The sequence below is a fragment of the Eublepharis macularius genome, chromosome 17 (genome assembly GCF_028583425.1).
Source record: "Eublepharis macularius isolate TG4126 chromosome 17, MPM_Emac_v1.0, whole genome shotgun sequence".
In the NCBI taxonomy this organism is placed as follows: Eukaryota; Metazoa; Chordata; class Lepidosauria; order Squamata; family Eublepharidae; genus Eublepharis; species Eublepharis macularius.
In genome coordinates, this window is record NC_072806.1 from 3259282 (window position 1) to 3282826 (window position 23545).

The 23545-nt window shown below is 47.6% G+C and overlaps 2 protein-coding genes across 3 annotated transcripts; both read left to right on the forward strand.

The window, feature by feature from the left end:
* Positions 1–679: 679 nt before the first annotated feature.
* Positions 680–16272, forward strand: LOC129344729 (C-factor-like). Its single transcript, XM_055001580.1, has 6 exons — positions 680–826; positions 8842–8893; positions 9291–9478; positions 11507–11659; positions 13171–13281; positions 13914–16272. Exons 1-6 carry the CDS (start codon positions 686–688, stop codon positions 14025–14027), a joined length of 759 nt encoding a protein of 252 aa, XP_054857555.1. The 5' UTR covers positions 680–685; the 3' UTR covers positions 14028–16272.
* A 2439-nt stretch (positions 16273–18711) lies between these two features.
* Positions 18712–23122, forward strand: AURKAIP1 (aurora kinase A interacting protein 1). Of its 2 annotated transcripts, none has more exons than XM_055001660.1 (4): positions 18712–18782; positions 20591–20653; positions 22268–22716; positions 22960–23122. In XM_055001660.1, exons 2-4 carry the CDS (start codon positions 20602–20604, stop codon positions 23068–23070), a joined length of 612 nt encoding a protein of 203 aa, XP_054857635.1. In that variant the 5' UTR covers positions 18712–18782; positions 20591–20601; the 3' UTR covers positions 23071–23122. The 2 variants fall into 2 exon arrangements, with proteins under 2 accessions (XP_054857635.1, XP_054857636.1); XM_055001661.1 differs by lacking the exon at positions 18712–18782 and adding an exon at positions 18892–18912.
* Positions 23123–23545: the final 423 nt, after the last annotated feature.

The following is a 23545-nucleotide window of genomic DNA, read 5'->3' on the forward strand; positions in this document are numbered from 1 at the left end:
CAGCCTAACCCACTTCACAGGGTTGTTGCATGGATAAAATGGAGGGGCAGAGAATGATGTAAACCTTTGGAGAGGGGAGAAGGCAGTGTATAAAGGAACTAAATATATAAAAAATCCAGGATCTTCACTTGTCAGTTGGCAAGGAGAAGATCCAGGAAAACTCACTTGACTAAAAAAGTAGCCCTACCTTTGAGCTCCTTAGGGGAAACTTAGAAGAGAGAGAGATAATAAAACAAGAGAGGGATTTGTTTTTAAGTTATTGCAAACTCAAGATTGCGTGGACAGACAATCTTAGGCTGCCTTTTCATAGATGTGTAAAAAAAAAAATCAACCGCTTTGGTTGGTGTTTTTATTTATTGGGGGGGGGGGGGAGGTTATTCTGTACTGATTCTATTGCAAACCCAGCTCTTTGGTTTTGTGCTTCGGAAAGGCTGCCTGAAGATGCCAAGGGAGAATTCTGCAAGCTGCAGCCGAGTTGCAGAGGCGCAGGGCTGGATTCCGGGAGTCCAACCTCGGCACCTCCCTCCGGGGAAGGCGCTCCCGGGCGTGGGAAGTCCCTGGCCGCCCCGGGGCCCCAGGAAACCGGGGCGGGGCAGTGCGGGCCGGGCCCCCCCCCCGCCTCCTATAAGAGGCGCCGCGCGTCTCCCTGGAGCGCATCAGCCCCGCCGGCGGTCCCGGGTCGCGCATGGCTCAGCTGCGCTGCCGCTCCGTGCTCATCACGGGCTCCAGCCGGGGCATCGGGCTGGGCCTGGTCCGGGGGCTCCTGGCCGCCTGCCCCGCGCCCGAGCTCGTCCTCGCCACCTGCCGCTACCCGGAGAAGGCGCAGGTAGGTCGCGGAGCCCCCGCGGGCGCCTCCTTTGCCGCGCGGGTTCGCCCCGTGCGGACGGCAAGGCGCGGGCGGCAGCCGCTCCCCAGCCGAGCTTGCAGGCGCCCCGCCCCGGGCAGCAGCCACCCTTGGCGTGGGGGGGGGGCTTCGCTCTCCTGAGGCACAACGCCCTGTGCCCCCTCCCCTCGGTTGTGCTGGTTGCCAACCTCCGGGGAGGGGGGGGGCTGGACATAGCCCAGAATTAAAACTGATCTCCAAGCGACAGGGATCAGTTCCCCTGGAGAAAATGGATACTTCGGTAGGGTTGCTAATCTCTAGGGGGTGGCTGGAGATCTCCTGGAATTACAACCGATCTCTGGGTGACAGATCAGTTCCCCTGGAGAAAATAGAGGCTTTAGAGGAGAGTTATTATAGCACTGAGGTCTCTCCTTTCCCCAGACTCTGACCTCTCCAGTCTCTACCCCCCTCCCAAATCTCCAGGAACTTCGCAACCTGGATCCCGCAACTGTAGGTCTGGCTACCATATGCATTTTTTATTATTGTTACTATTACCTTGCTCTTCCTTCAAGGAACTCGGTGTGTGTGTGTGGGGGGGGGCTGGTTTGTCCTTTCCTTATTTCATTTCCACAACAACCCCATCGGGTACAGCTTGCCAAGGAAGTGGGCACCTGACCTTCAGTCACCCTGTGAGTTTTTAAGGCCTGGTGAGGATTTGAACCTGAGTCTCTGAGATCCTAGCCTGTTCCAGCCTGCTGACTGTCTGGGTCCCCCTTTCCCCCTCCTGATCACACGTGAAACTGCCTTATACGGAATCAGCCCAGTAGTCTTGCCAACACACACTGGCAGCGGTCTCAGAGACCCAGTCTTTCGCATTACCTACTGCCTGGGGATTGAACTTGAGACCTTTTGCTAAGCAGAGGTGCGTCCACTGAGCCACAACCCCTGTCCTAATTCTGGTCCCTTGTGGTACATCCCTGCCACCGCCTAATTGCAAGCCCAGGAGAAAAACCACCAGGCGAAATAGACAATACTGATCTCGAGACTTCAGAGGCCTGGCTTGATATAAGGCAGCGCCTTCCTTCCATAGAGGGCTGCGCTCCTCAGTGGTTAGCGCATCCGCGTTGCAGGCAGTTGGAGTAGGTGAGAGAAGAGACCTCTGCCTGAGATCCTGGAGAAGTGCTACCAGGCTGAGCAGACAATGCTTTCCCATGTGTTGGATAATGCACTTTCAATGCACTCGAGTAACAGTTTGCCAGAGAATTTTCCTGTCTCACGCAAGAAAATCCAGTTGCAAATTAACAGGAAAGTGCATTATCCCCTGTGTGCAAAAGCGGCCGGCAGTTTCGTTATTCTTCCCCCACATGGGTGATTCTCCCCCACTCCCTAATTTTGGTGCCTCAAAATACCTGTTTTTATGTTCAGAACCTTTCGAACAAGCAACTTCTTTACAGCAATACCTACCCCCGTAAGCTATCTCCTCTTTCCCCTCTCCCTTTAAACATCTCGTTTTTCTTGCAATCCTAGTAGCTAATGGGGGAGATTTTCCAGGATTATAAAGGTGGCTTCCTTATCGCTGAGGCATGATAAATATGAGGGTCATCTTGCAAAAATCCACTCTGAGCTGGGTGGGTCGGCTGGTTTGGAGCAGGGCTACTGTGGGGAAAGGGACGCCGAGTGCTCCTGAATTCTCTTTTTTTTCTTAAACCAGAAATCTTCCTCTTCTAAGTATCTATATTTTTTAACATGGAAGTAGCTGAGTTGCAAATTAAAACCTATTAAAATCAAGGCTATTTAAAACAGAGGATAAAAATCGGCATCTTCTTGCTGTGTCTTGGCTTGGCTGTACTGGTCTGCTCCCATTGGTCATATAACAGGACCCTTCCTCACCCCGCTATCTCCCAGTCAAGGCTGGTAGTGACTGCCGGGCACGTTTTCCTTTCAATGGAAGGCAAATGCCCTTTGACAGTCATAAACTTTTATAATTTGAATATGGCGTCAACTGCACAGGTCAGCCAGAGCACCTCACTGGAACAAAAGTTTACCCAGATAAATCAATGAACGGCGCCTGGAGTGGCAGGCCAGCGTGGGGCTAAACTAAAACACAATTCCAGCAGCACCTTAAAAACTAGCAACAGTTGTTTCAATATGAGCTTTTGTGGGTGAAGTGTGAATCACGGAAGCTGATATTGAAATATATGTTAAGTCTTTAAGGTGCTACTGGACTTGAGTTTTAATTTTGTTAAAACAGACCAACGCTGTTTGGGATTTCCAGTATCAAACCACAATATACTGTTATGTACCCCCCACTTAGTGAGATGTTGACGGGGGGGGGGGTGTACAGACATACAAAATGTGCATATGGAGTCTGTACATTTGAGGAGGTTGCAACTGAAGTGGAAAAAATAGCCAGGACGACGGTTTTATTTTATTTCACTTATTTATTGAGATCCAAGGCAGATTAAACATTCCCCTTCACCAAGCTCTGTGTCACAGGCTGGGCCAGCCCAAGCAGGCTGGTTCAAGTCCAAACCTCAACACCAAGTCCAGGGGGAGTCCCAGGAGCTAAGTCAGAAGGGTGGTCAGAGCACGAGATGACGCCAGGAGTCAGTCCAGAGTCCAGGAGCTAGGTCAGGTACAGTCCAAGGTCGGTTACCAATAGCATCAGGTCCAAAAGCAGGCACGAGCAAGGTGCATGGAAACACAGCGTGGTTGCAGGTAGTCAGCACATTGCTTCCACACCTGGCAGTTCCCTCAGCTCAGTTTTTATAGCCAGGCATGGATTACAGGCAGCTGCTGGGGCTCCATCCTACTGCTACTCATCATCGCTCTCCTGCAGTTGGCGTCGGTTCAGGAGGCGAGCACTGTGCCGTCTCTCCTGCAGCTCCACCCTCAGCGTTCTTTACGCGTGGGCGAACCTGGGGGGGCGGAAGGCCCTGGCTGGGCTTCCCCTATGGTGCTGGCAGTCCCTGGCTGAGCTTCCCCTGTGGAAGTCCCTGGCTGAGCTTCCCCTGTGGTGCTGGGGCTGGAGAGTACTGGAGGCTCTGCTTCAGCTGCTGGCTGTAGGCTCTGATTAGCCAGCAGCGGTGGCTCCTGATTACCAGCCTCTGCTGAGTCAGGGCCGGCTACACGAAGCCCCTCTCCTCCTGAGGAGTCCCGGCTGGCTACACGAAGCCCCTCTCCTCCTGAGGAGGAGTCCTTGCTCTCACTGAGCCCAGACTGGGCCATGACACTCTGGTTTGGTTTATCCATGCAACTGCTTTTGAGTGAAAATAAATGTATTTATTTAGAAAAGCAAGAGTCAGGTCCAGTAGCACCTTAAAGACCAACTGTAGTGGATTTTTAAATCTCAGTCTTTATGGCATTGTGTATTGAAATGTCCTTGATATTGACTGTACTAATTTCACACTATAACAACAACATTTGATTTATATTCCGCCCTTCAGGACAACTTAATGCACACTCAGAGTGGTTTTAAAAGTATGTTATTATTATCCTCACGACAATCACCCTGTGGGGTGGGTGGGGCTGAGAGAGCCCTGAGAGAGCTGTGACTGACCCAAGGTCACCCAGCTGGCTTCAAGTGGAGGAATAGGGAATCAAACCTGGCTCTCCAGATTGGAGTCCTGCCGCTCTTAACCACTACACCAAACTGGCTCTCCTGAGCTGCTGCAGCACAGTGGTTACGTGGTTTGGCTATGAATCAGCACTTTACTGGTTCGAATCTCACTGCTGCCATGAACTCAGTAGGTGGCCTTGGGTAAGCCCCTCCTCTTAGCCCCAGCTGCATTGTAGGGATAATAATGATACTAACTTGTTCACCGCTCTGGGTGAGGCACTTATCTGTCTAGAAAAGCAGTTTATAAGCACAGTTGTTGTTACTATTATTAAACTATGTAATCTGCCTTGAGTCTCAGTGAGAAAGATGGACTATGAATGACATAACTAAAAAATTAAATAACATCTAGTCCTTTGCATTCTGTAAGAAAAGAGATACCAGTCTGTACCTGGGCTAGGGTTGTTGTTTTTTTTGTAAGGTTGGTCTTTAAGGTGCTACGAGACCCAAATCTTGCTTTTCTAATACAGACCAACGTGGCTACCCACCTGAAACTGAATTTATTTAGGGACTCTACATTCTGTCTCCTAAGAGACTTGTTGGAGATTCAAGCATAGGTCTCCTTCATAGCATTTGCTCATAGATATTTGCATATGTCCCAACTAGACCTCCAATGAAGACCCGGGTTGCAGAGGCAGGCAATGGCAAACCACCTCTGTTAGTCTCTTGCCATGAAAACCCCACCAGGGGTCGCCATAAGTCAGCTATGACTTGAGGGCACTCTCCACCACCATTCAACTATCCCCTGCTTATCTTTTCCAGGATCCCATTTCCACCCCCACCCCGTAAATGCCCATTTGTTTGACTTTTGGGGACGCCTTGCTAAAATTTTCTGTGATTTGTCAGTGTCATTGTTATTCGAAGTTCAGCTCTCTTTCCAGGAGCTCTAGAAGTTAAATTTTGAAGTGGAGAATCAATGTGTCATGTGTTAAGGCATACACATAGATGGTAAGGTGGCGTGCGGTGCTTATCTTGCATTTATTTTATATGTTGTTAGTAACCTACTGTCAGACGGTCATGATTTTTCCTAGTATAACTTTAACCCCAAGAACAAACATCCTCCTGGCTTTTAAACTGTAGGAAGGAAAATTGCTGAGTAATTAACTCCACATAAAGAAAATGAAGCAGAGCTTTCTAGACTATGCCATTGTCCATCTGAGGGGCAGGGCTTGGCCGTTGATCCTTGACATGGAAACTGGCTCTGGAAGGGCACGAGTGTTCCATTAACATTCAGCCACATTTTGGGGTTGGCATTCTTGCTCTTTTTTTAAAAAGCAGTCCTCATTTTTGGATTTTCCTTTATAAAAGATTTAGACTTTTTATTAACAAAAAATGCTAGGGAAATCCCTAAATATTGCTCCATTGAAGGTATATTTTCAACTTCTGTCTCTCACAATAGGCAGATGTTGGAAAATTTGACCATGTTCCAAAACAGTGTTTTCTCCCCTCTCTCCCTATTTCTGTAGAGCCAGTTTGGTGTAGTGGTTAAGAGCGCAGGACTCTAATCTGGAGAACCGGGTTTGATTCCCCCACTCCTCCACTTGAAGCCAGCTGGGTGACCTTGGGGCAGTCACAGCTCTCTTGGAGCTCTCTCAGCCCCACATACCTTACAGGGTGTTTTGTGGGGATAATAATGACATACTTTGTAAACCGCTCTGAGTGGGTGTTATGTCATCCTGAAGGGCGGTATATAATTCGAATATTATTATGGGACACCCAGGCTGGCATGGAGTTCTGTATAACTTGAAAGCTTGCTCCTTTGGACCAGTATATACTATATAGTCTATTTTGTTTGTTGCCTGAGTGCAAAAGGGTATATGCTAGAGTTGGCAACCCGAGGTGGTGGCTGGAGATTTCCGAGTCTTCTGGAATTACAACTGACCTGACGAAAGAGACCAGTTCCCCTGGAGAAAATGGCAGCTTTGGAGGGTGGGCTCTTATCGCATTATATCCCTCTGAGGCGCCTCCTCGCCTCAACCTCACCCCCAAAATCTCCAGGAATTTCCCAACTTTGAGCTGGCAACCCTAATACAGGGTCAGACGCTTCACTGTCAACAGATCTTTTGCCATTTTAATGCTGTCTGGCTTTTTTTGCCAACTATTAATGACAGAAAATGGAGGTTTATATTTACGGGTTGTGTTGTGATGGGAGTCAAAGCTTCCTCTTGTGACCAGAGCCCAGCTTCTCAGTGGGAGGGCAACAGGACTGTATCTACCTTCCTGATAAAAGGTTTGCTTTTTCCCTCGGCAGCTCAGGTACGATCTATACATGCAGCTGAGTGAGCTGGTAGAGATAAGAGGCAGCAGAAAGGGACTGTACCGTTTCTTCCTGCGTGGGGCAGGGATTCACTTTTATATGCCGCTTTCTCCCCAGTTGGGACCCAAAGCTGCTTCCAATATCATTCTCCCTTCCTTGGCTTTATCCTTACAACAACCCTGTGAGGTAGGTTAAGCTGACGGACCGAGCAGGATGAGACCAAGGCTCAGGGCTGAGGGGCTGGGATTTGATCCTGGGTCTCCAAGATCTGAGACTCTAACCACTGCACCCCCTTGCCTGTCTAAGGGCCAATGACTTTCTTTACTGAGCTAACCCAACTGCACACAAATCTCTGCTCTGGACATTTCGTGCTGCAGGCGCCCTCTGAAACGGTTCGTTTCCTTGTCAAGCTGGTCGCTTTCAAGGTTGCCTGTCCAGGGAAATTGAAAGGTTCGTTTTTCATTGTCTGGTGTGTTCATTTATACCCATCTGTGGACTTGATTGGCCAGAAGGTCATTGCTGGTGCATGGTGGCGTATCTCATGTGGGAAGATGTGCTGCGGCTGTGGGCTGTGGTGGGGAGAGCAGTCCCTTTGCTAAAACTAAGAGCGGAACTACAAGTGACAAAAGGCACAGGTTGGACACTTGTCAGCTTCCCTCAAGTTTTGATGGGAAATGTAGGCGTCCTGGTCTCGCAGCTTGGCTCTCCAACGGCTGTCCAATGGACTTTTCAACTGTCCCTTGTCCAACATTCCGCCAGGCTGCCTACATTTCCCATCAAAACTTGAGGGAAGCTGACAAGTGTCCAACCTGTGCCTTTTGTCACTTGTGGTTCTGCTCTTAGTAGCTGGGGAGCCTCCTGGGAATTCCATTCACAAAGGCAAACTCTAAATGTGATAAATAATAATAATAAGGCTCAAGGGGTGACCGTGGGCTGAAAGAAAGAGAACTGGCCCGGCCTGCCTCGTAGGGTTGTTGTGGCAATATATGGAACAAGGGAGAAGGAAGAAGGGCAGGAAAAATGTGCAGAGAGGATGCATATGTTAATAATGATGTGTCTGTTAACTGTCGTCTGGAACTGTGAAAGTCAGGGTATACTTGGGTAAAATAGTGTCTGGGAAGGCTGTTGGTCTTGTGAGATCCAAAAAAAAAAAGAAAAAAGTTTGCACGGTACGTGGTTTGCTGGGAGGGTTAGGGTGTATTTGCTCTGGAAAGAAGCGGTAATCTGCCGTTTTCAAGGTCTACAAGCTGAAAAGGGAGAGTTCTTGGACGGTTTCTCACTTCTCGGTGTCATAAAAACCTGGTGCTTTGCGTGCCCGCGTGTGCATGACAAGCGCACAGGGTCTCTGGTAAGAGAGGAGACGCCATAAAACCTCTTTTGTTTGCTGTGAGTCAGCAGGTACACATAACCCTTGTGACTTTTCCTCTAGCAGAAGGGGTTGGTGATAGATTGGCCTATAATGGTTCTTCCCCGTTCGAAGTGAATTAAAGATTTGAGTAGGTTTGGTTGGGGAATGACCTGTTCTTTCCTCACATAGCAAACCCATTGCTGGCCAATACAGTCAGCTCTTGAAATACACTGCTTTGTGCAAGCAAACAGGCTCTTCAGTTGCATCGATCTCAGCTCTATGGGGGTCAGATTGGCAGCGATCCTCCAGATTAGGAACGAAGGCAGACCCCTTCTCCTTTGTCTCCCATTCAGCAAATTCTAAATTGCAAAGTCCTTGCGTATGCTTTGTGAAGTGCTATATAATAGTTGTGGATCCTTCCCTATCCGTGGTTCCTGAGATCCTTTTTTCAGCTTGGACGAGGGATGCTGGCTGACGAATAAGCCTGCAATCCTAAGAATACCTTCCTGGGAGTAAACCCCATCGAACAAAATGGGTCTACTTCCAAACAAACCTGTTTAGGGTGCTAAATATACAAACAAGTCCATTTTTATCTTCTGGGAGGGTTTTGCAATTGTCTTCTCTGTGCTAGCTGTTCTCTTTTGTTTCATATGGGTTTGGGTTCCCTGTGGGTAGGTAGGTAGGGGGCTTTATGCCCTCAAAGGTGGCCGATGAATGCTGCGAATGAAATGAAACCGGACCCCAAAGAAAGCAAGTGGGGCAGACTTCTGACAATCTGCGTTTTTCTTCCCTGGCAGGAATTGCAGCAGCTTTGCAAAAAGTATAACAACCTGAAAGTCCTTCAGCTTGGTAAGCAGAGACGGTGGCCTCTTTGGGCACAGATCTGATGGTGGTGGGAACGGCAATGCGGGAAGGAATTTCTGGTCAGAGGGGGAGGAAGAGACCTTGAGGAGCTGCGTGGCCTTGATCGAAAGGGAGTGGATGGGGAGGGCAATGAGAAATTTTGGGAACCCAGGTAGTGTAGTGGTTAGAGCTGTTCTGCCATTGGAGCCAGACAGCTCTGACTCATACGATGCAACCAACTGGGAGTTTTCTTCTGCACAAGCTTAACTGCACTCAGTAGGAGTTGTGCAAGAAACAAGGAGTGGGCACCATTTGAACAAAGGGCTCCAGAACCGTCTTCTTTCTTGGCTTTAACTTCTTGGCTTTCTCTCTCCTCTCGCCCTGCTCCGCTTTGTGATTTCAGATGTGGTTTCCGAAAGCAGCATCAAGAAAGTGGTCAAAGAAGTGGAAGATATCGTCGGGGACAAAGGATTGAATTGCCTGGTCAACAATGCTGGCATCAACGTGCTGGCCACCCTGGAAGAAGTCACAGCAGAAACGATGCTTCGCATCTATGAGACAAACACGGTTGCCCAGTTGATGGTCACTAAAGTAAGAAAGTGGTTGCAAAAGCCGGCAAGGGAATAGTCACTCATCTGGGGCGAGTTACTTTTATCCTCCAGGCGACCAAGCAGAGAAATTCTGAGCATTTCTGTAAATCCAGAGGAGTTAGCCGTGTTAGTCTGTAGTAGCAAAATGGCAAAAAGTCCAGGTGCTACTGGACTCTTTGCCATTGAGCATTTCTATAGCACTCTTCAACAGTCAAAGCAAAACACCATATATTAATAATAACAACAAGAACATTCGATTTATATACTGCCCTTCAGGACAACTTAATGACCACTCAGAGTGGTTTACAAAGTATGTCATTATTATCCCCACAACAACAATCACCCTGTGAGGTGGGTGGGGCTGAGAGAGCTCTGAAAGAGCCATGACTGACCCAAGGTCACCCAGCTGGCTTCAGGTGGAGGAGCAGGGAATCAAACCCGGCTCTCCAGATTAGAGTCCCGCTCTTAACCACTACACCAAACTGGCTCTCTTTTCCTGTTTGTTTCAGTTTGGTTTGTTGAATGTATTTATGCCACAAACTCTTAATAAAAATCTCAGAGTGGTTGTGAAACTTGAGAAAATCCAACGTTAACTGCATAATATTTAACGCTTGGAAGCCAGCACTCCATACCTGAGATATTTAGCCATCCTAGACAATGAGCTAATCGGCAGAGGCATTTATATTAGAATTTTAAAGAGCAGCAAAGTTGGTCTTTAAAAAAGCAACCTCTAAAGCCTCTTCTTTATAAGGACAGAGGTTTCATAAACGTTTTAATCATTGACAGGTTTGAAAAATTAAATGGCAGTATTAAAAAGATATCGCAGCTTGGCGCTCTTATCCACGTGTTGCATTTAGGAGAGCTGAGGCTGAGAGATGTGCTGAGATGTCCCCTTAAAGAGGTGGTGGCTGTGCAGAGATTCAAAGCCGGGCGTTTCTGATTGGGAGCTCAGTCTCTTCACCGCTACACTCACTTTATCTGGGTTCTTTTTAAGAAAGCAGGGGGAGATAGAAAATGGGGTGGCTACTGTGTTTTTTTTGGGTCGGTTAGTAACTTTGACGAATGTGAGACTAAAAGCACGTGTGATATTGGAGCTCTGTGGTTAACACTACCTCTGCTGTCATTTGGACCCAAAAAACAGCCACGGATGTGGCTCAGTGGAGGAGCATCTCGTCTGCATGCAGAAGGCCCCAGGTTCAGCGTTCAAGTTCAAAGGACCAAGCAGTTGGCGATGTGAAAGACATTACCGGAGACCTTGCAGAACTGATTTATTTATTTATTTCAAATTTGTATTCCGCCCTCCCCGCGAGTGGGCTCAGGGTGGATAACAACATTAAAAATACAATTAAAAATTCATGTTCATTAAAAACAACACATTTAAAACAGGATGGTGGACAGCCTTCACAGGGAGGGTTTTATGCACCTCTTTTTTCCAGGCTGGAGGAGGCCCAGCCTCAGCCATATGCCTGTCGGAACAACTCTGTCTTGCAGGCCCGGCGAAAAGATAGTAGGCCCTGCCGGGCCCTGATTTCAGCAGACAGAGCGTTCCACCAGGTGGGAGCCAGGACCAAAAAGGCCCTGGCTGTAGTCGAGGCTAGGCAGGCCTCCTTGGGGCCAGGGACCACCAACAGCTGTTTGTCCCCTGATTGGAGTGTCCTCTGGGGAATATATGGGGAGAGACAGTCCCATAGTTACGCTGGTCCCAGTCCGCACAGGGCCTTATAGGTCAATACCAGAACCTTGATGCCAATCCGTGTAGGCAATGCAGACCTTGATGGACCGGTGGTCCAATTCAGTGTAACACAACTTCATGTGTGGGTGTGAGAGTGAAATGGGTCTGGACCAGGGGACTTGGAGGGAGGGTTGTACCATTTCTCCCCTGGGCCCTACCCACAAGAGATACTGCCAATCAACATTGTACTTTTTGCATGCCAATCCGGTGCTCTGCCACTGAGCCATGTCTCCTCCTGCAGGTTGATTTACTCCCTGAAACACTCCCCTTTCTCTCCCTTTTAAATTTTCCTTGCAGGCTTTTCTCCCCCTGCTGAGGAAAGCTGCCCAGCTGAGCACCGGCATGGGGTGTCACCGCGCGACCATTGTCAACATGTCCTCGATATCGGCATCCATGGAGCTTGTACAGGCCGACGACTTCCTCATGGTGTACCCTTACAGGATAGCAAAGGTGGATGGATGTCTCTTTAGTTAACTGTTGGGGTGGGGAACCCCTTCCCCTAGAGTTCAGTGGAAGCACAGAAAAACCAGATCTCGAGCTGTAGCTCTGAAGCTTTTTGAGACCCAGAGTCTCTCTACACGAGAGACCTCAGCATGTGTTCGTCAAGTGTTGGGAGACACAGTGATCACTGGGAAGCATAGTTTAAAAAGATAGAGCTGGCAGAGATCGCTCCTCAGAGAGTTTGTTCATTTCATTTTTGCCTCTATCAGTTTTACTTATCCAGTGTGTGGGATCTCAACAAGAGGGCAGAGAGAAATGGAAATAGGCTGGAGCTGCCTTTCAGAGCCGGGCTTGGACCTGGAGAAGTTATATTGGGCTGAAGTTTCTCTTCTGGCATTTCAAAGCCCCTTCACTCAGCTCCAGCGTCTAGCAAAGCCTTTGCCCTGCTGCCGGCTCTGTCATTTTAAACTACCCTTCCCAGCTAACATTGCATCTCTCGACACGTGTTCTTCACGTATCAGCTATCTCGTGTAGAAAGATTCCCAGTGTTGGGATAATTCAGTGGATAATGTAGGACTTTGGGGAGACCGTTGCTGCTTCTATATACAGCAAGGTGGCCCAAGGTGCTGGTGGATCGGCAGCCCTCTGGTGCCCTAGGAGGTTGCCTAGGTATGTTGAGTGGACGGGCCAGCCCTCTCTGCTTTCTGTGTAGCTCTTTTTTGCTGATGCATGTGCCAGCAGAATTTGCAGAGGCAGTAGAACTTCTCATCCATTCCAAGGATGATAACCATGTCAACACTGGGATATTTAGCACTGACCAGACTAAGGGTTGTTTGTCATGGTTCGGATGCTATTGGAAGTGGGTTTTTCCATAGCATCGAGCTGCTTCCTTGAGCTCCCAGGTTTTCCATCTTTCTCAAACCTGGTTTCCGGTGATGTTTTGGGAAAGATCTCAAAAAAACCAGGGGGGCACCCATGTGAATGGGAATGTCAGGATTTTAAATGGCAATAGATAACATTATAATAGTTTGTAGATCAGGTTCTCTAAATTCCTAGCTTTCACTTTTCCTTTAAAAAAAGTTAAAGTCTTTAGCCCCTTTTGATGTGGAGATATGCCTTTCCCCTTATATCTCCATAATGAAAAGGGCTATAGGCTTCCTTTTTAAAAAAAGAAAGCTGGGAATTCAGAGAACCTGATATGTTTAGCCATATGCTGTTGGCCACTTTTTAAAAAGAAAGCCTTCAATGGTGGTGGTGTGGGAGGCTGGGCTCAGAAAATGGAGGTAAACCTGCCATTTGGAAGTCCTTTTGCCTCTGTGCTTTATTGTTAGCTGCAACAGTAGTGAATAAACCATAGAATCCCATCCACGTGGGGCACATATACCTGGGAGTAATTGCCACAGTGTGCAGTAAGTAATGTAAATGTACATAGGGGTATGTACATGTAACTGTACATAGGATTATTCTCTAAGGTCCTCTTTCTCTCTCTCCTTTTCTTCCCTGATTTCCCCCACCCTCAGACAGCGCTAAACATGATCACGCGATGCCTTGCCGTTGATTTGAAGCCAGATGGAATTCTGTGCATCTCTTTGCATCCAGGCTGGATTGAAACAGATATGGGAGGGAGCCTGGTTAGTAATCCAAACCTTTTGTTATGGAAGGCGCGTGGTTTTTCTTCTCTGCTCCACCCATCGCTGTTAACCCTAGCCAGGGCTTTTTTTCTGGGAAAAGAGGTGGCGGAACTCAATGGGTTGCCAGCACAGGGGGCAACTCTTGGCGGGAGGTGGTGCCCCTGATACCACATGTGCACGCGCAAAGTGCACGCATGCTCCCAGGGCCTATGATGTCACTTTGGATCAGCTGGAATAAGGGGGGAGTTTTTAAAAGTTCAAATCACCCTCGGCGAAAATGGTCACATGGCTGGTGGCCCCGCCCCCTGATCTCCAGACAGAGGGGAGTTTAGATTGCCCTACGCGCTGCTCAGTGGCGTGGAGGGCAATCTAAACTCCCCTCTGTCTGGAGATCAGGGGGTGGGGTCACCGGCCATGTGACCATTTTCAAGATGTTCCGGAACTCCGGTCCACCATGTTCCCTGTTGAAAAAAAGCCCTGACCCTAGCCCACATGAATCTGTCAGGAACCGAGATCTTCCCCGGAGGTCCCTGACAGATGCTTCCGGCCATGATTTTTAAGGCCTTTGCTTGTTACTGCTTGGAGGTTACACCCAATACACTTTCTTTTCTCTCTTTTGTTGATCCTCACAGGCTCCCTTGAAAGTCCAAGATGCCATCCCAGGAATTCTCTCTGTTCTGGCAGACCTCAGTGAAAAAGACAACGGAAGCTTTCTGAACGGCCAAGGAGGGACACTACCATGGTAGCAGAGAGGAGTGGGTGCCGGAGACCCTAAGCACCGTATTGCATCTCAGCTCCGGCACAAATGTGTTGTGATTGCCAGCTAGTACTCCTCTTTTTTAAAAACAAAAATGTTCTTAGCAGTACTGTAACGAAACTTGAAAGTCAACCTGTGCATTGTTTTTAACCTACTTGACAACGGCAAAAATCTTGTAACTTGAGGGTTTTTTTTTCTTTCTCGGATCAGGAAAAGCCAGTGCGGAACCGTATTTTGCAGGCAGGATTCACCTGAGGGCCAATTTAGATGAGACACCACTCCATTGCCTTAATTTGGCTCTTGCCATCTTGACAGATGTACTTCACGACACACACCAAAGCACTACGAGTTGTCTACCTTGGTGGCCACACTTGGAGCTGTGCATGTTGATAGTTGTGCAAGGTGATGCTTCTCAACAGATGAAATGGGCATGCATACAAAATTCCAAGGATCTTTCGCAGTGGGGCTGTGTGTTGTTCAGGCCTGCTATATATATGTGTGTTGTGTCCTGCTATATAGATGTGGCCCCCAGGAGCGTGTATGAGTGAGCCTACTGTTTTTCAAAAAGAGGTTAACAGACGACTGTGTCCAGTTAAGTCTGGGGGTAGTTTAGCCCTCCACAACCTGAAATCTGGCCCTGCTAGCATACACCTTTGGTTTTGTTTCTTGCTTCTGTGAGCAAATGTTAGCATATTCGCAGCTGTCCGAATTCCACTCCAAAGCTGCATCAGCAGCAAATGTCTTGCAGGCCTCCCAGAGAATGAATGTTTGTATTCCCACTGGTGCTGTACAATGATCAGGAAGAGAGAATAGCACTTAAGCCGGGCCATTTTTCTCAAGATATCTGAACTAAGGGTTGTGGGATTGCATTGCCACATTTTGTCTAGGCACATGCCCGTCTCGTAACCTTCCTTGCTGTTGATTGGCTTCTCCAGCCTGCACCATTATGGAGATATGGAAGAACTAGTTGAATAATCATTTAAAATCTCTTTTCTATTGGGGATGCTCAAACTGTCCCCAAGCACAGAGAACATGCCCTTGAATCATTGTAAATCCAGCTGGTGCTCTGTAGGCAGACAGTCGCAGGTTTAATTCCCTGGCAGCTCAGATCTCTGCTTGGTAGGGTTGCCAACTCGAGCTTGGGAAATTCCTGGAGATCTGGGGGGAGTGCAGAGTTTAAGGAGAGGAGAGAACTCAGTTGGGATGAGTTCTCCTCCAAATAGGGTTGCCAGCCTCCAAGTAGTGGCTGGAGATCTCCCGGAATTACAACTGGTCTCCAGGCCACAGAGATCAGTTCACCTGGAGAAAATGGCTACTTTTGGGGGTGGACTCTATTGAATTATGCTATGCCAAGGTCTTTTCCCTCCCCAAACCCTACTTTCTCCAGGTTTCTCCAGGTGTCACCCTCCACATCTCCAGGAATTTCCCAACTTAGAGCTGGCAACCCTACCTCCAAAGTTGCCATTTTCTCCAGGGGACCATCTTTGTGGTCCAGAGCTGCTTGAAATTCTGCAAGAACTCCAGTCCCTACCTGGGGGTTGGCAACCCTACTGCTGGGAGATCCTGGAGAGGTGCTGCCAGTTAGAGTGGGCAATACTGTTGGTCTGACTCAACATCAGGAAGCTTCGTATACCTTAGTGTTAGTCATTTCTGTGGTCACAGGGGTGGAACTGTCGTGGCCAGATTGACTGCTGGTAATTTCTTGTAAAAGCATCTTCCAGAATCTGTTTGTACCACATGGAGGAAGATTTTGACTGCGGGGGCCAAACGGTTTATCTTTGGGGCCAGTGTTACACTCGTTCACAAGTTACAATAAAAGCACACACAGTCTGTGTGCAGTGTACACTTGGATTTTTCTTTATACAAGCGTTGGGTAATTCTCATGTTACGTTCAACGCAGGCTCAGCTGAACATGTGATTTAAACCCTGCATTTATCCACAGACTGGCCCCTGGTTTCCATTGTAAAGTGACTGCGCATTGGTTCTTTCTTACAAACAGATGTATACATGCACCTGCAGGTTGTATGTTTGTTCACTGTAATGGGAAGAGAGTTTTTGAATGGGTGATAACCCAGTAATGGGACGCCTTTCCGTCTGTCGAAGGGGGGAGCCTTTGAAAGTACCCTGTGATAATGTTTCAGACATGTATTACTCCAGAACTGTGCTCTTCAAATGCATTTCTTGGATTGTTGCACAAACCAAACTTTTATTTTCTGCTCTGCAGGTTGTTGACAATGAGGACACTTTGAAACTTGTTCAATAAACCTTTTTTTTAAGTCTGAAATTGTCTCCTTGTTGACTTGGTTGGTCCCATACTTTCTCATCCTGGGGCTTTCTATATTTTAAATATACATGTGAACCAGTTGTGCCTGTCATGGTTCTCCCTTTTAAAAGCCAATTGCCATTGTTACAGACTGTAACAGTGAGTTCCACAGGTTAATTAGTGTTGTGTGTAGGAGTACGCTCTTTCGGCTCTTCTAGATCTACTGCTCCTCAACTTTATTGGGTGCCCTGCAAGTCCTAGTATGATGGGAGAGGGAGGGAGTTCTATCTATCCACTTTCTCTACCCCAGACACAACTAACTCAAGCTTAACAACAGCCCTGTAAGGTAAGCCTGTATTATTATCCCCATATAGCAGATGGAGACTGGAGAGAGGGAGTGGCTTGACAAAAGATTAGTAAATTTGGGGCAGAGGTGGGAGTTGGGATGTTTTAAATCTTATGACTGTTTTAAACCGTATGAATTGACAGAATAGGGTTGCCAACTCCAGGCTAGAAAGTTCCTGGAGATTTGAGGAGTGGCACCCAGGGTTGCCAGCCTCCAGGCAGAGTCTGGAGTTCTTCTGGAATTACAACTTAACTCCAGACTACAGAGATGAGTTCCCCCAGAGGAAATGGCAGCTTCCGAGGGCAGATTGTGTGGCATCACATCTCTGCTGATGAGCTCTTTTCCTTCCCCAAACTCTGCCCTCCCCAGGCTCCACCCCCAAATCTCCAGGAATTTCCCAAGTTGTTGGCAATCCTAGTGGTGCCTGGGGAGAAATTGATTTGGGGAGGGACCTCAACAGGGTAGAATGGCATAGAGCCCACCCTCCGAAGCAGGCATTTTCTTCTCCAGGGGAGGGGAACTAGCTCTGTCACTTTGAAATCAGTTGTAATTGCAAGACGTCAGTCCTCATTTGGAGGCTGGCAACCCCAAGTTGGAGCTTGTTTTCTTAGTCGCCGTCTTACACCAGCTGGGTAAGGATGAGTGCAATTGTAAGCAGAGTTCCTCCAGTCTAATCCCATTGACTTCCATCAGCTTAGAGTGGAGTAACTCTTCTTAAGACTGCACTTGCCAGCTCCAGGTTGGGAAATTCCTAGAGATTTGGGGGGAGCAGCCTGAGGAGGGTGGGATTTGGGGAGGGGCCTCAGCTGGGTATCCTGCCACATAGTCCGCCTTCCAAGGCAACCATTTTCTCCAGGGGAACTGATCTCTGTTGCCTAGAGATCAGTTGTAAGCTCCAGCCACCACCTCCTGGAGGTTGGGAACCGTATTCGTTCCCCTGGAGGAAAATGGCTGCTTTGGGGAGTTGCAAGGACAAAAAAAGGGGGTTGGGGGGAAAATCCCCACAAACTCAACCCAAACAAGCAGAGGAACAAAATCGAGGGGTTAAATAACAACCTCTCTCCCTCCCTCCCTCCCTCCCTCCCTCTCTCTCTCTCTATATATATATATACATGAAAGAGTATTTATTATAGATGTGCACCAATATAGATTAAAAACAACTTTAAAACATAAGGCCTGAATGGCAGGCTACATACATATACTAAAACTTGCTAAAACATCTCAAAATACAGATGATGGTACAGTGCAATGACCAACACAAACAAACCAAGGTACAGTAAAAACTAACCAGACGCATTTCGGCCCTTAGGCCTTCCTCAGTGGTCAATTGTAAACAATTTATGATCAAACACACCCACACATACAGAAACCAATCATGCAATGCTCCCGGTGTTTTATCTAGAGCTGTAACAAAAGAAGAAGGGGGGGGGGAGGAAATTTTTAATATAATATAGTCCATTATTCAGTGCTAGAATTATTCTAGGTAAAATACTGGATCAGAATTTACCTCTAGTATTGTGTGATAAACTACAAATATTGCAGTAGATCCAGGACTGCATTCACACACTGCTCTTTGTTTATTGTTGCACTCTAAAGAAAAAATGTACCAAATTAGAAAATTATACCCTAACATGCTCTTAATTGATTCCCCAGGTTCTCCAAACCCAATCACAAACCAACCTGAGGCTTGGTTTCCAATATATAGGAGTGTGTTACATATATATGTAGGAGTTTGTAGTATATATATATATTAGGTTGTTACTTAACCCCTCGATTTTGTTCCCCTTTTATAGCATCTATACCCTGATAAGGTCCCTCCTCTCCCAAATACTGTCCTCCCCAAGCTGCACCCCCAAATCTCCCGCCATCTCCCGACCTGGAGCTGGCAAGGCAGGTAATTCCACTTAAACCTAGAACCAATAGGCGGCCCCCGTCTGGCTTTGAGCGCTCGTTCGGCGTTGCTATCCCACGAGTAACCACTAGAGGGAAGCAGAGTCCATAAGTCTACGAAGAGATAGGGACCTTCTGATGCCGGAACCATTCCGCCGGGTCTTCGTTTCCGAGGGGAATGGAAAATAGGACGGAGCGAAGGCTTGGGCGGAAGTTCCTCATTCCTAAAACCACTGAGCGGGATGGTAAGTCTATAGAAGGGGAGATAAGGCAGAAATTATGGGGAAATCTCCCTCCTGTTGTGGGGGGCATGGCTTTGGCAGGAAGTCTGCAGTTATCTGAGATTTTACATTATTCCACACCTCCATTTAGAAGGTAACTGGGACTAGGGTTGCCAACTCCAGGCTGGTATATTCCTGGAGATTGGGGGGAGGGGTAGCCTGGGAAGATTTGGATTGAGGGAGGGGAGGGACCTCAGTGGGGTATAATGCCCTAAAGTCCACCATGCAAAGCGGCCATTTTCCTCAAGGGAGCTGATCCCTGTAATAGGAATATCAGGTGTAATTCCGGGAGATCTCCAGTCACCACCTGGAGGTTGGCAAGTCCAGAAGAGAATGTAGCAAGCAGGGGTTGCTATTATGGGCGGGGGTTTGGGGGGGAGGAACCTCAGTGGGGTATAGTGCCCTAGAGTCCTCCCTCCAAAACAGCCATTTCCTCCAGGGGACCTGATTTTGGTGGCCTGGAGATCTGTTCTAATTCCAGGAGATCTCCAGCCACCATCTGGAGGTTGGCAACCTCAGGAGAGAATGTAGCCAGATAGGGTAGCTACTTGCTATTCATACATCATTTACTGTAATGGGGAGAGAGGGTAGTGATCATAAGGAACTGTTCTTTTCAGAAGGGCCAGTCATACATTGTTGACATAGTATTATGTTTGTAGGTTGCCAGCCTCCAGGTGGGGTCTGGAGAACACAGAGAAATTATAACTGATCTCCAGACTACAGAGATTAGTTCTGGAGAAAATGTTTGCTTTGGAGGGGTGACTCCCTGATACTATACCCGTGCCCTCCCCAGGTTCCGCCCTCAAACCTTCAAGAATTGGCCACCCTGTGAATGTTCAAGGTGCCAGTTCCATGTGACTTGATGGCATGGTCAATTTCAGAAGGGACTGATACTGCTAGAGAGGTGGAGGGGCTGTGGCTCAGAGACACAGCACCTGCTCTGCACACAGACAATCCCAGTTTCAATCCCCGGTGTCTCCAGTTAACGATCAGATGGGAGGAGGTATGAAAGAACTCCACCTGAAGCTGGAAAGCTCCTACCAGTCTGAATAAACAGTACAGATTTTGAGGGACCAATGGTTTGATTCGGGGTACGTCCTCTTCACGTGCTTATGGTATTTATGGTAAAGTTTCATGAGAGGTGGGGAAAGAGCAAATACAAAAATTCTTTGCCAATTGCAATGGATGCTGTTTTGAGGCTGGCTGCAGAGCATAAGGGCTGTTCGTGTCACTCTGCTTAGAATTAATTTTACAGACTAGAAAGTATGGCTTAGAGCGGAACTACAAGTGACAAAAGGCACAGGTTGGACACTTGTCAGCTTCCCTCGAGTTTTGATGGGAAATGTAGGCAGCTTGGCGGAATGTTGGACAAGTGACAGTTGAAAAGTCTGTTGGACAGCAGTCAGAGAGCCAAGCTGCGAGACCAGGATGCCTACGTTTCCCATCAAAACTTGAGGGAAGCTGACAAGTGTCCAACCTGTGCCTTTTGTCACTTGTAGTTCCACTCTTAGTGTAATAAAAGTGGGGTAGATTTTGACCCAGAAGGCCTGGATTTGAATCCTTCTTCTACTACCGGTGTCCTTTAAGCAGACCTCTACTCTTTGTAGCTCTTTAAAGCTCTTCTGAATCTCAAGTTTGTAAAAAAACATAGGAAATCGAAAATGATGCCAGTGATATGATTCACAATGCTGAACATTTCTCAGTCAAGGTGTTTGGAGGGGACTCCTTGCTGCAATATTCAAGGGGATCTTTTTGATCTATCTTTCTGGCAGAGTAATCCAACATGCTGATCTCGCGGCTGACGTCTCAGATATTGAGAGCATCACGGTGTACAGGTAAGCACTACTTTGGAGGTGGAAAGCCAGGCAGGTCTCTTCCATAGGAGGAACGACGATTCAGCAGGCCTGGTGGAAATAACAGAAACACAGTTTTGCTCACAACGTGTTGGAACATTTTGCTTCTCTTATTGTTAAGGGAGATACGTTAAGCAGGCAGTGGAGTACATCGGTCTGTTTATCATATTACGCGGCATGTTAGAGTCTGCAAGAATCAGAAACTAGAAGCTGACAATGTAAAGAGAAGCAGGGTGGATTTTCATCGTGGGATCAGCGGCATCCCCCACGTTCTGTATCTGTTGCCTATCGGTTTCATGATGTACCCCAAGTTCTAGTATTAAGTGCTCTCCCGTCTCAACAAAACTATAGAAGCCTCATCATGCCTCCTTCCTCATCTTCTTTCTCAGTTAACAGTTCTCAAGCTTTCCTTTAATTGGTTTGGTCTGATGATATAAAAGAAAGGACTTCCTTTGGGAAGGAATTTCAAGGTTTGGGAGCCACAACTAAGAAGGCCCTCTAACTTTGCTGCCCACCTAATTTTGACAGCGAAGCCTGGTGCTAGGCCTCTGTTGATGGCCCGAAGGGTGGGCGGCTGGCTGATAACGGAAGAAGATGGTCGTCCTGTGGTCCTGTCTATAGGCAACCCAAAAGCACATCCGTAAACGTGTTTATAAGTTGGGTGCCAGTAGGTAGTATGAAATAATAATTCAGTGCCTTCAAGTAGTACCCAGCCTGAAGGACCTCACCTGGCCTCGACCAGGACCAGGGCTTTTTCGGTGGAATATGCTCTCCGGAAATTTGGGCCCTCTGGGACTTACTACACTTCCACAGGGCCTGTAAAACATAGATGTTCTGCTGGGCCTACAGCTGAGGCGATCTGTCGTCCTTGGCTTCCCTTGCTCTGCCCTGCCTGCCTGTTTTTTTAAAAAAAGCAACATATGCATCTAATTCCATGATTTGGCTTCTCTGCAGCCATCTTATTTAGCTGTGTCCGGTGACGCCTTCTAACTGGTTGTATTTATTGGATATTTACGTGGATTGTTGTTTCAATGTGATTTTATTCTGTAATTTATGTTATGTTTTACGCAATGTTTGGTATTGTTGTAACCAGCCCTGCACAGAGGGCAGGCTATAAATTGAAATAAATAAATAAAATCACAACCAACTTCTGACAACTGTACATGGGGCTTTCAAAGCAAGAAATGATCAGGAACGGTTTGTCGTTGCCAGCCTCTGCATAGCAGCCCCCGTCTTCCTGGGTAGTCTCCCATCCAAGTGCTGACTGTGGCTGACTTTGCGTAGCTTCCAGTCTCTGACAAGGGAGGGTGAATCTGGTCTGCTCAGGCTGCTGATATGTTGGGTGTCAATTGGCGATATGAAGTCTCCTGCCTGTAAATAAAACTTAAATCTCTATCACGTGTGTATCCCCCTCCCCTTAGTTGTTCCTAATTTCTTACCCTGTTTTCTGTCCAGAATTGGCCAAAACTGCAGTGCAGCTATAAATAAACTGTCAAAAAAGATGCTCTGGGAAGCAATTCTTAGTGCTCGAGTCCAGGCATGATAGAGGGATGGCTCACTGCTGCCTTTATAGAGTCGATTCTCATGTATTCCCAGGTCAGTTGCTGCCAAGGTTGGCTGCTTCGCTTCTGAATCCTGGCACTCCTTCTGTAACTTACAGCACACAACCTTCTAGCAAAAATGGACCACAGTCCCAGCAATGGTACGCAGTGCCCCCCGAACTGGAAGAAGTGCTGGTGCCCCGGAAGATGTCCATCTCCCCCCTGGAAAGCTGGCTGACAGTCCACTATTCCCTTCCTAAAGAAGGCGTCGTTGTTAACATTCACGAGAGGCTGGAGTATGAACCCACGCAGCAGTATGACCTGCCTCCGTGTCCCCGGAGCCCGGAGGAGGAGGGAAACGAGCCCAGCGGGAATAACATACAGTGCAAGAATGTGCTGAAGATCCGAAGGAGGAAAATGAACAAGCATAAGTATTGGAAGCTACGGAAACGTCGGAAGTTTGTGCGGAAGAAGGTCTTAGAAGGACGGCGGCGGAGGAAACAGGTAAGTGTGTGGGCTGATCAGGGCTACCAACAAACAGCAAGAATACTTGATTTGAGCTGATCTACAATTTCAGTTCTCATTTGAACTGGAGGGACCCAAAAGCAACAGTAACACAATTCCTTTATTTGGTCCTGTTAGAGAGTCAGAAAGATGCAGTCAGATTTGCCATCATCGGTACGAGAATCTCTTGCCGAGGAGGACGCTTCCAGACCAGCGTTTTCTCCTTTTTCTTTTCTTTTATAGGGTAGGTTTGAAAAGGACCTGGAACGCATCTGGAGGAAGGCTGGCTTGAAGAAGCCTCCGGAGGGGTGGGTAACGCCCAAGATATATCTCAGGAACGTGAAATCTGATTGATGTTGCTTCGAATAGTGTTCTGCCGTTTAATTAAACAATTATTTCAAACAAAACACAACAGCCTCTGGTTTTCCTGGAAGTTACAATGCTTTGATTGTTCAAACCAGGCCTAGGCAGATGTGCCCGTTTTGCATAAAGTATGGACGCTGTGCGGTTCTTAGTTCACATTTAGCTGGATCTATGCCCTTAGGAAAACAGAAGGGACGGAAGAGTACCAGCTTTTGCAAACATTCTGTCTCTGACCTCTGGAAGGACTAGAAAGTTGCTGCCACTTTTTAAAATTTGAAAGCTGTCTGTGCTCTGGCTCCCAGACATACACATTGTATACCAACAAAGCATAGTAAAAATTCTGTATGTTTGACGGGGAGGAGGCAAGCGATCATTGCCAATGACAGGTGGGAAAATGACAGACATTCATAACCGAGTTAAGTGTTTTGCTGTGAGTGGACTGCTCGTGTTTCTGCTCAGTTCAGCA